The sequence below is a fragment of the Rhinoderma darwinii genome, chromosome 2 (genome assembly GCF_050947455.1).
Source record: "Rhinoderma darwinii isolate aRhiDar2 chromosome 2, aRhiDar2.hap1, whole genome shotgun sequence".
NCBI classification, from domain to species: Eukaryota; Metazoa; Chordata; class Amphibia; order Anura; family Rhinodermatidae; genus Rhinoderma; species Rhinoderma darwinii.
In genome coordinates this window covers 397,397,562-397,411,633 of record NC_134688.1, presented here as the reverse complement: position 1 = coordinate 397,411,633, position 14,072 = coordinate 397,397,562, and the positions used below count along the sequence as shown (strand labels likewise).

Here is a 14,072-nt window from a genome sequence, read left to right as displayed (position 1 = left end):
ACATGAGATGTGTGAATAGCCCCATTGTGATGTATGAGTCAGTGTGACATTCAATTTTAAAACGAACAGCACACGGATGAGAAATACGTTTGTATGAATAAGGCCTAAACCAAAGAAGCTTAGTGTCTATGTGGACAAAGCTTTCCATAGTGTTCCACAATCAATATGTTCTGGCCAAGATTTGTTGATCCTTCCAACTCAATACCTTTAAAGTGTAGCTAAACGTTTGACAAACTTCTGATATGTCATAGTGACATGTCAGAAGTTTGGATTGGTGGGGGTCCGAGCACCGAGACCCCCACCAATCGCTAGAATGGAGCAGCTGAAGTGCTCGTGTGAGCGCTCAGCCGCTTCGTGTCTGTGCGAAAAACGCTTTCTCTGCCTCCCAATGATGTCAATGGGAGGTCAGAGACGGAACCGTGGGAAGAAAGAGCATGTTGCTTTTTTTCCTGCGAGCGTTTGTGTCTGCTCGCTGAAAAAAAAACACCTCCGCCTCCCATTGAAATCAATGGGAGGCAGTTTCGGTCATTTTTTGGCGCGGATTCCGATGCAGTTTCCATGTAAAAATCAGTGCCAAAACACTGTGTGAACAGGACCTAATAGCATTTTACTAAAAATGGGCATATATAGCAGAAAATCAGTTACAGAGAGATAGCCAAAGTTATATTTGAAATTCTAGGATATCCAGGATACATAGAAGCTGTATCTCATAAAGTAAAAACATTTTTTTTATAAAAAAACAATTGAAAAGTTGCATTAAACACCATGACACATTGTTTTATTAAAAAAAAAAAATAAATAAAGAAGTTCAAACGTTTACAAAGCCTTTAAGTTTCTTTCAAATTAAAACAGAAAAATATTGGTGTTAATCCAACGTCAACAGCAGAGCTCATATCCAGTAAAAGGAACTTATTTTTACATACAGTCGGATAAAACTATGGTCATTGGCTCCATACACATGGCAGGTTCGGACTACGTAGCAGTAGGCACTTCATGTGACCCCGTATGGTGCCTCTGTGTGGCATCATATTACAGAGATATTCTTCTAAACATTGCTTCTAGGGGAGAATAACTCTATAATAGGTGTCCGATGTCAGAATTTTTTTTCTGTCTGTATGCCTCCATATGACGTCAGACACTCAAAGGGACTGTAAGGACCTATATATACACTGCTATGGGTGGCGTATTATGGTTCTGTACAACTTGGAAGCTGTACGGAGCCGTAATACGCCCTGTGCGCATGATTATTGGCTTCCCAATTATTGTTAACATAAAAAATCATGTGTAATCATGTTCACTCTTCGATAACATACACGCAAACATATTTTCAGAACATTAGTAATTGCATATATTACGGTTCTAAAAATATTCTATATCTTTACACGTTGTGATATGTAATGAGACTGAGAACAGGGCAGATTTCATTACTTGTCTCTGTATCAACAATTCTGATCTTTAAATAAAAAAACTGAGTTATTCGGAATGTCAATGAATTTGCCAGTTGAATTGCTGCTTCATGTTTGTTTAGCTGAAGGCTACCCCACCAAGAGAGGCATGGTGCTGCAACAATCTGTGTTGGAAATAGGACAATAAATCCGGAGCTGATCCAGTTTTCACAAGTTAGCACTAAATAAAGATTTAGAACCTTTGCAATGCATCAGGATTTATTCTATATAATATTTGGTTTATGTTTCAACATTTGCAGGGGCTTTTAAGTCCCAGAACCTGATCCTTATTGACAATGATGTGTGATCCTATGGAAAGTTGCAGATGGTATATATATATATAATTATGGTATATATATGGTATGTATGATGTATGTATATATATATATATATATATATATATATATATATATATATATATATAGTCCTGTGCAGAAATTTTTGTTAGCGCCCCGCTCCAAAGCTGCTATTCTAATCTAATAATGCCACGGTCTAAATAATAATGCTACATCATGCCAATATACAAATGCTACACAATGCTAATTTAATAATGTTACACTGTACTCAAATAACAATACTATACTATGCCCATATAATAATACTATACTGTGCTATAATAATAATAATAGTAGTAATAATAATAATAATAATAATTTACTGTGTACATATAAGGCCCTGTTCACACAAGATTCTGCCTGGAAAAAATTAGCTCCGGTTTTTTGCAGCGTTTTTTGTAGCATTTTTCTTTACGTCTTTTTTCAACAGGCAGAGGAAAAAACCTAGAGCGGTTTTTGCCAATAAAATCGTCAAAAAAAGCGTAAAAAAAAAAACTTGTTTTTCCCATCTCCCATTGATTTCAATGAGGTTTTTGAGGCGGAAAATGCCTCACGATAGGGCATGTCGCTTCTTTTTCCCGCTCGTGGGAAAAAACGCCTTTACCTCCCATTGAAATCAATGGGAGGCAATTTCGGCCGTTTTTTGCCGCGGTTCCCGTGGCAAAAACCACGGCAAAAAACTCAGTGTGAACAGGGCCATGTAAACAGGATGACTAGCGCAGTCGACTACAGTATTGATTCTGTCAAAACAACGGAACCCTTACACAACGATGACAAATGGAAACCATTTGCACCGGATCTGTCACCATTGAAATCAATGGTCATGCAAATTGAAACCTATGGTTGCTTATGTTTCAGTTTGGAGTTGGTTCATGGGTTCCCCGGACGGATAACTCAGATGGAACTCATGAATGGAGTCCTGACGCAGATGTGAACGAAGCCTTAATTATATCGGTTTCTTCTCTTTGTATTTTCCAATGGCGACAGTATGAAAAATAAACGATTACAGTTTTATAGGCAGCGCAGTCTCCGATATAGCCAATATGTCTAGTTATAGTAGCTGCATATGTAGCTATGTAGATTTGAAATTTGGACGTCTGTAAAATCAACTACCTCCTATGGACATCTGTATTTTTGACCTTTGTTGTTTTCTTTGGGAATCAGGGAGGGAGAAATATACATTAAAAAAAAAAAAGAAAAAAGCTGTATAAAATTTTGAACAACTTGACAGATTAGGACCACTTACATTTTATGCACTTTAGGAATTAGGAGATATTTTTAGCAAGGAGCAAAGACTACAATAGCGGATTAAGTCTTGTAAAAATAGAAACACTAATGATATGAAACCTCTTACCTCTATGAACAATGTCATTCTTGTGACACCAGTGAATTGCTTTGATGAGCTGATAAATGTAATTCTTGACTTTTTCCGGAGGAACTCCATTTGGCATTTCTTCCAATAATTCAAGCATGTTCTAAATATGGAAAGGTACAACAAGGTTCAGTGTTAATCTTCTTACAATTTGACATGGCTCCTTCCAGCTTCTTAAACCCACTCACCGCCTGGGTTACTTCCCAGCCAAAAGATTGATGTCAATGCAATGGAATCATGCAAGCACAGCTATGGGTCACAAGCCAGTTAACTCCAATATTGCAATGCACAAAATGTTGATTAACTGTTCATATGCGATGATTCAGAGATTTTGTTCTGTGTAGAATGAATATAATTAAATATTATTCATTTGCACATTCTGGCAATGTCTGTACAGCCCACCCATTAGAGACTAATAGTGGAAAAAAAAATCTAACAAAGGTCATTGTAAAATATAAATAAGGCAGTTTGGTCTAATTCCGTTCTAGTAAGAGCGTTGAATGTTGCCAGTAAACAGGCATTTTTTATCGAAGAGGTATTCGACCTCCTGGGCTGCAAAAAAAAGAAAGGAAAAAAAAAATCTTATTTAGGCCTGCAGGGGGCAGGGGAGAAGCCAATGAAGGATTCATTGTAGCATCCCAGTTTGTTACCTGAAAGGTACAGTACATAACCTGTGTACATATTGTACAATACCTCTAATGTATTTTATACAATCACAATTGTCACTTTTCGTTTTTTTCTGGACAAATATTTGTTGTCCAAAAATCCTAAACAGACAATTTTTTTACAAGCATTTGGAAAAACAGAAATGAATTAGAAAGATTATATAGTCACATATGTCTGTAGTTCGGAACTGTAAAACGAGGAAAATTGCAATCACAAAAACCCGCCAAACCCCGAACTAAAATAAAAATAGCAGACACATCTATTATTTATTATAGACACTGGCCAAGTCCCTTCTTTTTACAGACAGTCAGAACTTGTCGCCATGTCCACTAGATTGAGCTAGTTGACACTGATAAGATTTCTGTCACCGGTTGTCTTTTTTCCTGGGGGTTCAATTACTTAAAGCAATGCTGTCGCTTACAGTAGGAATGGAAAAATGGTTTTAGTCAGCCCAAAGATGCTTGAAATGAAAAAGGCAAAGCAGTCAACAGATTATGGCCAGAATACAGATAATAGAATGCATTACGTACTCTTAAGTTTATTTGAGCTGAGAATGGGAGTAGGAGTTCCCTGGGAATGGGTTTTTGGTTTTTTTCAAACGCTGGGAACCATTGATCTGGGCAATGATTGCCTAAGTGTTGTTCTTGAAGACCGTTGTCTTAGCATATAGCAAAGATAGTAACTGCATGATGTGATTCAAAAAATGTTTATGCCAATCTTAGAACATTGCTTTAAATCTATCCACAAAGCGATACATGTCATTGAGCATGTCAACAAAAGCCGTTCTTTATTACAAGGGCATTGGAGTTCATGGTAAAGTTACCACAATTGTATTGTGGAATAAACGGAATAGTTTTGTATTCTTTATCTAGGCATTTAAAGATCGAATGCATATGATAACAAATACAGATCCACAGAAATCCTGGATTAAAAATGAAATCCGCAAGCAATGACTAATATAATATAGAAATGGTATTCACTATTCCGGGTGACTTCTGAAGTCATTGAATTGATAAAATATATCACATACTTGCCAACCTTCTCAGAATTTCCAGGAGTCTCAGAAAATAATGGTAGACCTTGTGGGCTCATGGCAGAGAAGACGAGTCTTCTGAGCAACCAATATATCTAGCAGGTGGCCACTTATGCCAGACATGAAAGCCTCTCCGCAGACTGATCTCTTAAAAGTGTCAGAAGTGGCACGTGAGCGGTCACTCATTTGTCTACTATTTTTTTTAAAGTTAAACACAGGGTACTGTTGCGATCTCAAATGAAACCTTTCACTAGCCCATACATGTGCAGATGAGTCCACCATGTAATAGGCAGTGCTGTACAAACCTTGTGTCACTTTGAACGATGTTTCTATCCTCCTCCATTATTTAGAAAACTGTGCCGTTATATTTGACACCCAATATGTAAATAACTGTCAGTGGGGCGTATCTTTTATTGTAAATGGCAAAGGGGCATGATACATAGCGCTCTGTCAAATCAGCTACGGACAGTATCAGAGGGGCTTGTGCTGTGCAAAATCTCTCACGAGATCAAACAGTCTTCTCGTCCTTGTCTGCAGAGAGCTGAAGAGAGAATGAGAGTGCGTGTGAGCATGCGAACAGGGGCAGCACTTGTGATTTAGGAAGCCTGATAAACTAACATGAACATAAACTTGTGTATTAGGACTTTATTTGTATAAAAAGCAAATAAAAATCGAAAAGATTTGATGTCCCTTTAAACTGTTCATGTTCAATTTCTATTTTCTGACTTGCATGCAGAGTCTCCTAATATGAATATGATTGCAATATGTAACCACTAATCAGAACGCTGTGTAATGGAGTGAAGGCTACAGGGTATCACAGTATCTAGGAAGCAAGTCACATGTAGGAAATAAAATGAGGGGCTGAGACCCAACCAAGGCTTCCGCATCTCCTGGCCCGGCAAATTTATTATACTTTACGCCCAAAAAAAAAGCCATAAATGATAGTGGAAATCAACACCAAAACCTAGCTGACATAGATTTCACCCTATGAGAAGTGGCAAGGTAGAGGCCGGTGCATTGCCCCCCCCCCCCATTTGACATTAAAAATAAAAAAAATTAAAGATATAATACTCAACTCTTTGCTCCTCTTCTTTCCTCCGTCTCCCTCATCACTCTAGCGCTGCTAATACAACGTAATGATGTCAGGCAGCGTCAGGACGTTATATGCGACGCAGCACTGATGAAGTTGAAGTGCTGTGTCGCACTTAAAACTTTCTTCTACAGTGGATTAAAGTGTTCCTCTCCTATGTGAGTTGTCAACATGGTGCCTACTAAAAACATCATTGTATCAACTTTTCTGACCATTGCAATGTTTGTTTTTGATTATCATCCTTTATCCCCTAATTCTACATTTGGACGGTGCTGATTTTGCAACCTTTCTATTCCCGCTAGACCCAAATTAATTTTTATTTAATCAAATGTTTAAAAACATCAAGAAGTCTTGTCTGATAAAATCCAGTTACAAATTTATAATGCGGAACATACTACTGAATTGCAGTATGGAATGTGATTACTGTCTTTTTTTAGTTTGTATATACATGCGTAATACTTTCCTGAAGGAAGTAATGCATTGTAAACCCCTAAATGTGACGTAACTGTACGTCATAGTCGGTAGGAAGGGGGTATGGAGCAGGATCATGGAATGAGCCCAATTTGGTCCAGGATCGTAGTTATCTCCGATACATTCAACCACTTAAATGCCAAAGTCAATAGCAACCGCATCATTTAAATTGGTACAAAGAGACGACTCCATCACTGCCCGTGACGTCATTGTGGGGTGCCCATGGTTGCCTGGGGGCCTAATGAAGGGCCCTAGATCTGCTATTTTGGTGCTCTATTTAGCTCTACCAGAGGCAGAGTTTAATAGTAGCCAGTAAGAATCACAATACATTGCAATACATAAGTATTGCAGTGTATTGTACCAGCGATCTAACGATTTCTTATTCAGGTCTCCTAGGGCTTGAACAAAAAAAGAAATAAAAAATAGGTGAATAAAGTTTTTAACAATGTGCAAAAAATATTAAATGTAAAAGAGACCCTTTCCTATTTTTCTCCTAAAGTAATATAAAAAAATAAATATAATTTATATTGCCACATCCATAAAGGTCTGAACTATTACGATATAACATTATTTAACCTGCAGGAAAATACTATATATGTTTTTAAATGCTCAACAGATTCTGCCACTATAGCTCAAAAGAAGTTATTTGTCATTATCATTATCTTGCCCAGCTCTGCTCAGCAGCCCTGTTTTTATTATGCCAGGGCTTGCTGTGGTCGGGATTACCATGTAATGGACTACAATTCCCATGATTCATCTCCCCTCCCAAAGACATTGCCTCTATATACAGCTTTCGGCATGGGTATCAATTACAAGGTGTAAGATAGTGCTGTAATTACTAAGCCACTGCTCTGCTACTTTGTTGCTCACTGACTTTGCACTATCTGCTGCCCAGCATGTGAAACACATTACCTCTAAAGTCAGAGAGGGAGAGAGCAGGGAGCAGTGGATATAAGAGGCATTTGATGTGGGACATAATTTATTACAGGGAGGGGGGAGAGGGGAGATAACGACATGTACATTGTATGGGAGGTCTCACAAGCAGAAGAAACACCAGGAGCCTTGTACTCCTGGCGTTGAAGAACTCCGCGTTGTGCCATTCCTCCGTTTTTCCTCCTAGAAATGTATGTAAAAATTTACAACTTGGTGTAACCATTCCACTTGTCAAAGGTAACACCCAGTTGTCAATTTATTCATACATTTCTAAGTTGAATACCAAAGGAACGGCACAATGTAGAGTTCTAAAAAAAAAAAAAGATGCTCCAGAATAATTTCATGGGGAATACAATTATTCACTAAAACAAACATGACAGTAGAGGTGACAGATCCTCTTTAAACAAAGAAGTTTCTAGCATAAAAACTATTTTTATAAAGAGAGACACCACATACGTCTTAAGAGCAAAGGCTGAAACAGTGTTTTAGATTTGCAAGTAGCATTTATTCACAAATGGCCATATTCAAGACACAGGTGCTTGAGCTTGGATTTCTAGATGACATTTGTCTCCACCTACCTTTTCAACATATTCAAAGACTAGGTATAATTTTCCTCTTCTTCTAAATGCTTCTTTCAACTCTACTATATTTTCTTGCTTCAAAGTGCGAAGCATTTTAAGCTCTCGCAGCGTCGTCTCCTTGACTTCTTCATTTTCTGACAAAACACAAAAAGGAAAAGGACAAAATTAGTGGTGTACTAACAATACTGCTCTTTGGAATCATTTTTCTTGCTTAAAGTTTACGCTCTACTCCCATTTTTCTTTCTTAAAGAAAGTGAATTGAGGAAAACATTAATTGCACATTTTCAAACTTTAATTTCAACCTTCAAACTTTCTTTTAACAAGAACTGTGCAAAATACCTACACGACGATCGTGTCTCTCATGTTAGGCTGCATAGACTATTCCTGGTTCAAGTGGCGTAACTACCGCTGTAGCAGCCGTAAGGGCTGATACGGGGCTCGCGGCGTGAGCAGACACGGGCCCCCCATGCCCGGTGACGCCGCTAGCAGCCGCTACAGCTGCTACAGCGCTAGCGACGCCACTACAGGCCCGCGCCACCCGGCCTCTAACATTTACGGGCCGGGCGGCACGGCCCCCTCATTCCCGGTGCTGTCGCTAGCACTGGAGGGGACCCCGGTTCTAGCAACAGCCACATTCATTTGTATGTGCGTCCTCTGGACGTAGATACAAATGAATATCATAGGCTGCTGATGCCTCTCTGAGGGAGCGGCGGCACCACTGAAACTAGCTACCGCCACCCACTCTTGCAGAAATTGTACCCGCATCTATAGCATGAAGATACAAATACATGTATTAGCGCTGAATGACCAGGCATGTTGCGTGCCCGACCATTCACTGCCTTACAATGACGCTGATTGGCAGGGCAAAATGACTTGCCCAGCCAATCAGTGCCTTTCAACTATGCTATATTCGGTACCGCTTATGTCGTTCAGCCCCAGACCTGCTCAGAAGAGAGCAGGCCTGCATTACCACTGGACGATGAGGGAACCGGATCATGTAAGTATGTGAAGTTTTTAATTTTTTTCTAATAAAACTGAGTGGCATTATCTACAGGGGGAGCCATATGTAGGGCACTATTTACAGGGGTGGGTTATTGTTAGGAAATTTTTATTATAAATTTATTCTTACTTCATGTAATATACACTAAGCTATGCACAGCTTCTCAGGAAATGTTTTAGCTGATAAAGTGTTAAATATGTTTTGCTTACAAATTTGGAACAGTTGAAATCTCTCAATAAAGTCAGATGGAATTTAAGGAAATTCAACTTTATCCCAGTTTCAGTTGTTAGTGTCAAAATATGCTATATGAAGCAAAACTGCATTAGACTAGTATTTTGTGTAAGATACTCACTGTCATGTGCAAAATGTCAACCTGGTTGTGGTTAACCCCTTAAGGACGCAGCCTAGTTTGGGCCTTAACCCCTTCCCGCTCCTTGACGTACTATTACGTCATGGCAGCTGTATCGTTCGCGCTCCATGCCGTAATAGTACGTCTCGGGAGTAACGGCCGTTTCGGCCGTCCTCCCGACACATACAGGAGCTGTGACGCTGCTGTCTTGTTCAGCAGCTGTCACAGCTCCTACAGCGGGGACCGATCGCTGTGTCCCCGCTGATTAACCCCTTAAAAGCCGCGTTCTATAGAGATCGCGGCTTTTTAGGGGTTAAGCTGCCATCGCCGGCCTGCTACGCGATAGCGGCCGGCGATGGTGACTATGGCAACCGGACACCAAACAATGGCGTCCGGCTATGCCATAGACGGAAGCCTAGTGGGTCCTGACAACGTCAGGACCCACTATGCTTGCTGTCAGTGAGTAGCTGACAGTTCTAATACACTGCACTACGCATGTAGTGCAGTGTATTAGAATAGCGATCAGGGCCTCCTGCCCTCATGTCCCCTAGTGGGACAAAGTAATAAAGTAAAAAAAAAGTTAAAAAAAGATGTGTAAAAATAAGAAAATAAAAGTTTTAAAAGTAATAAAAGTAAAAGTCCCACTTTTTCCCTTATCAGGCCTTTATTATTAATAAAAATATATAAACAAACAAATAAACTATACATAATTGGTATCGCCGCGTCCGTAACGGCCTGAACTACAAAATTATTTTGTTATTTATCCCGCACGGTGAACGCCGTAAAAAAAAATATTAATAAACCGTACCACAATCACAATTGTTTGGTCACTTCACCTCCCAAAAAATGGAATAAAAAGAGATCAAAAAGTCGCATGTACCTAAAAATGGTACTGATGGAAAATACAGTTCGTTACGCAAAAAATAAGTCCTCGCACGGCTTTATTGATTGAAAAATAAAAACGTTATGGCTCTTAGAATAAGGTAACACAAAAAGTGAATGATTGTTTACAAAACGTACTTTATTGTGCAAACGCCATAAGACATAAAAAAAAACTATAAACATCTGGTATCGCCGTGATCGTATCGCCCCGCAGAATAAAGTTAATATATCATTTATAGCGCACGGTGAACGCTGTAAAAAAAAAAGTATACAAAAACAATAGTACAATTGCTGTTTATTAGTCACCACGCCACCTAAAAATGGAATAAAAACTGATCAAAAAGCCGCATGCACCCCATGAAAACTACAATGGATTCCTCAAGGGGTCTAGTTTCCAAATTGGGGTCACTTTTGGGGGGTTTCCAATGTTTTGGCACCACAAGACCTCTTCAAACCGGACATGGTGCCTAATAAAAAAGAGGGCTCAAAATCCGCTAGGTGCTCCTTTGCTTCGGAGGCCGGTGCTTCAGTCCATTACCGCCCGAGGGCCACATGTGGGATATTTCTCTAAACTGCAGAATCTGGGCAATAAGTATTGAGTTGCGTTTCTCTGATAAATCCTTTTGTGTTATAAAAAAAATGGTATAAAAAGAGTAAATGTCACCTCTACTTTGCTCTAAATTTCTGTGAAACACCTAAAGGGTTCATAAACTTTCTAAATGCTGTTGTGAATACTTTGAGGGGTCTAGTTTCTAAAATGGGGTGTTTGATAGGGGTTTCTAATATATGGGCCCCTCAAAGCAACTTCAGAAATGAACTGGAACCTAAAAAAATAAATAAATGAGGCAATACTTCGCTTCTTACATTATACTGATAATGAGCCGTGCCCACTCCGAGATGACCCCAGTTTTGACCGTTTGTATAAACGGAGACCCCTATTAGACCGTTCCAGTGCCCGGTTTTCCCAAGCATACACCCCCGAGAAGTGTTTTTCTATTGATGAGTCCCTGGTACATTTTAAAGGGAGGGTTCAATTCCGCCAGTACCTGCCAGGTAAGAGGGCAAGGTATGGCGTGAAGATGTATAAGCTGCGAGAGTGCATCAGGGTATACCTACAGGTTTAGGATATATGAAGGAAAGGCCACCCCCAAACCAGACTGCATCCTGGACTACAATAGGTACATGGGAGGGATGGACTTGTCAAATCAAGTCCTGAAGCCCTACAGCGCCATGCGGTGAGGTATAAGAAGCTGGCCGGGCACATCATACAGATGGCTTTGTACAATGCGTATGTGCTACGTCGATGTGCAGGCCAGAGGGGAACTTTCCTGGAATTTCAAGATCTAATCTTTAGGGACCAGGAAGGGGGGGCGCATCGTACCAGGGCAACACTTTCCAGGAGAAGGTCCCCAAACCGGTGGAAAGGGAAAGAGTCAAAAGAGGTGCAGAGTCTGCTATAAGAGGGGGATAAGGAAGAACACAATATACCAATGTGACACGTGTCCCGAAAAACCAGGGCTCTGTATAAAAGATTGTTTTAAAATGTATCATACATCCCTTGATTTTCAATTTACCCTGATGCACTCCGCACAGCTTACCCCCCTCATCTTTCCCTTCTGAGCCCTGCCGTATGCCCAGGCAGCTGATAACAGCCACATGTAGGGTATTGTCGTACCCAGGAGAACCCACATTACAATTTAAGGGGTGTATATCTCCGGTGGCGCATGCTGGGCACACTATATTGGACACTGAAATGGCATATACATATATAAAATTGCAAATCTCACACTGCACCATCTGCTGCGCATTATCTTTTACACAGTACCTGTGGGGTCAAAATGCTCACTACACCTCTAGATGAATGTCTTAAGGGGTGTAGTTTTTAAAATGGGGTCACTTCTCGGGGGTTTCAACTGTACTGGTACCTCAGGGGCTTCTGCACACATGACTTAGCACCAGAAAAGCTCCAGTAGGCCAAATGGTGGTCCTTTCCTTCTGAGCCCTCCCATGGGCCCAAAGGGCAGTTTATCACCACAAATGGGGTATTGCCGCACTAAGGACAAATTGGGCAACAAAATGGGGTATGTTGTTCCTTGTGAAAATAAGAAATTTTGATCAAAAATGACATCTTATTGGAAAAAATATCATTTTTTTCATTTCACAGCCCAATTCAAATAGGTGCTGTGAAAAAACTGTGCGGTCAAAATGATAACAAAAACCATAAATGAATTCCTTGAAGGGTGTAGTTTCCAAAATGGGGTCACTTCTGGTGGGTTTCCATTGCTTTGATACCTCTGGGGCTCTGCAAATGCAACATGGCACCCGAAAACCAATCCAGCAAAATCTGGACTCCAACAAACACATAGCGCTCCTTTCCGTCTGAGCCCTCCCATGGGCCCAAACGGCAGTTTATCACCACAAATGGGGTATTGCCGCACTAAGGACAAATTGGGCAACAAAATGGGGTATGTTGTTCCCTGTGAAAATAAGAAATTTTGATCAAAAATGACATCTTATTGGAAAAAATATCATTTTTTTCATTTCACAGCCCAATTCAAATAGGTGCTGTGAAAAAACTGTGCGGTCAAAATGATAACAAAAACCATAAATGAATTCCTTGAGGGGTGTAATTTCCAAAATGGGGTCACTTCTGGTGGGTTTCCATTGTTTTGATACCTCAACGCCTCTTCAAACCTGGCATGCTGCCTAAAATATATTCTAATAAAAAAGAGGCCTCAAAATGCACTAGGTGCTTCTTTGCTTCTAGGGCTTGTGTTTTAGTCCACGAGCGCAGTAGGGCCACATGTGGGACATTTCTAAAAACTGCAGAATCTGGACAATACATATTTAGTAGTGTTTCTCTGGTAAAACCTTCTCTGTTACTAAAAAAAAATTGAATAAAATTGAAATTCAGCAGAAAAAATGAAATTTGCAAATTTAATTTCCACTTTGCTTTAATTCCTGTGAAATGCCTGAAGGGTTAAAAAACTTTCTATATGCTGTTTTTAATACTTTGAGGGGTCTAGTTTTTAAAATGGGGTGTTTTATGGGGGTTTCTAACACATAGTCCCCTCAAATCCACTTCAGAACTGAACTGGCACCTTCAAAAAAAGGCTTTTGAAATTTTCTTAAGAATATGAGAAATTGCTGTTTATGTTCTAAGCCTTGTAACGTCCAAGAAAAATAAAAGAATGTTCAAAAAACGATGCCAATCAAAAGTAGACATATGGGAAATGTGAACTAGTAACTATTTTGGGTGGTATAACCGTCTGTTTTTCAAGCAGATGCATTTAAATTCTGAAAAATGCTATTTTTTGTAAATTTTCTCTAAATTTTGCAATTTTTCACAAATAAAGACTGAATATATCGACCAAATTTTACCACGAACATGAAGCCCAAAGTGTCACGAGAAAACAATCTCAGAATCGCTTGGATAGGTTTAAGCATTCCGACGTTATTACCACATAAAGTGAAATATGTCAGATTTGAAAAATGGGCTCTGAGCCTTAAGGCCCAAACTAGGCTGCGTCCTTAAGGGGTTAAGGCTCAGAGCTCACTTTTAAAATCTGACAAATTTCACTTTATGTTGTAACAACATCAGAATGCTTAAACCTATCCAGGCGATTCTGAGATTGTTTTCTTGTGAGACATTGGGCTTTATGTTAGTGGTAAAATATGGTCGATTTATTCAGTGTTTATTTGTGAAAAATTGCAAAATTTAGGGAAAATTTAGAAAAAATAGAATTTTTCTGAATTTAAATGCATCTGCTTGTAAAACAGATGGTTATACCACCCAAAATAGTTACTAGTTCACATTTCCCATATGTCTATTTTAGATTTGCATCGTTTTTTATTCTATTTGTTTCTGTAACACAGAAGGTTTTACCAGAGAAACACTACTAAATATGTATTGTC

General features: G+C 39.4%; 1 protein-coding gene across 4 annotated transcripts in view; it reads right to left on the bottom strand.

The window, feature by feature from the left end:
• The window catches only part of CDKL5 (cyclin dependent kinase like 5), a 269,903-nt gene that overhangs the window by 54,725 nt on the left and 201,106 nt on the right, over positions 1-14,072 (bottom strand). For all 4 annotated transcript variants that reach the window (XM_075854016.1, XM_075854017.1, XM_075854018.1 and 1 more), the window contains exons 6-7: positions 7,924-8,060; positions 3,135-3,255 (exon numbers count right to left, since the gene is read on the bottom strand). In XM_075854016.1, the coding sequence (XP_075710131.1) occupies positions 3,135-3,255; positions 7,924-8,060 (258 nt within the window). The remainder of the gene's footprint in view (positions 1-3,134; positions 3,256-7,923; positions 8,061-14,072) is intronic.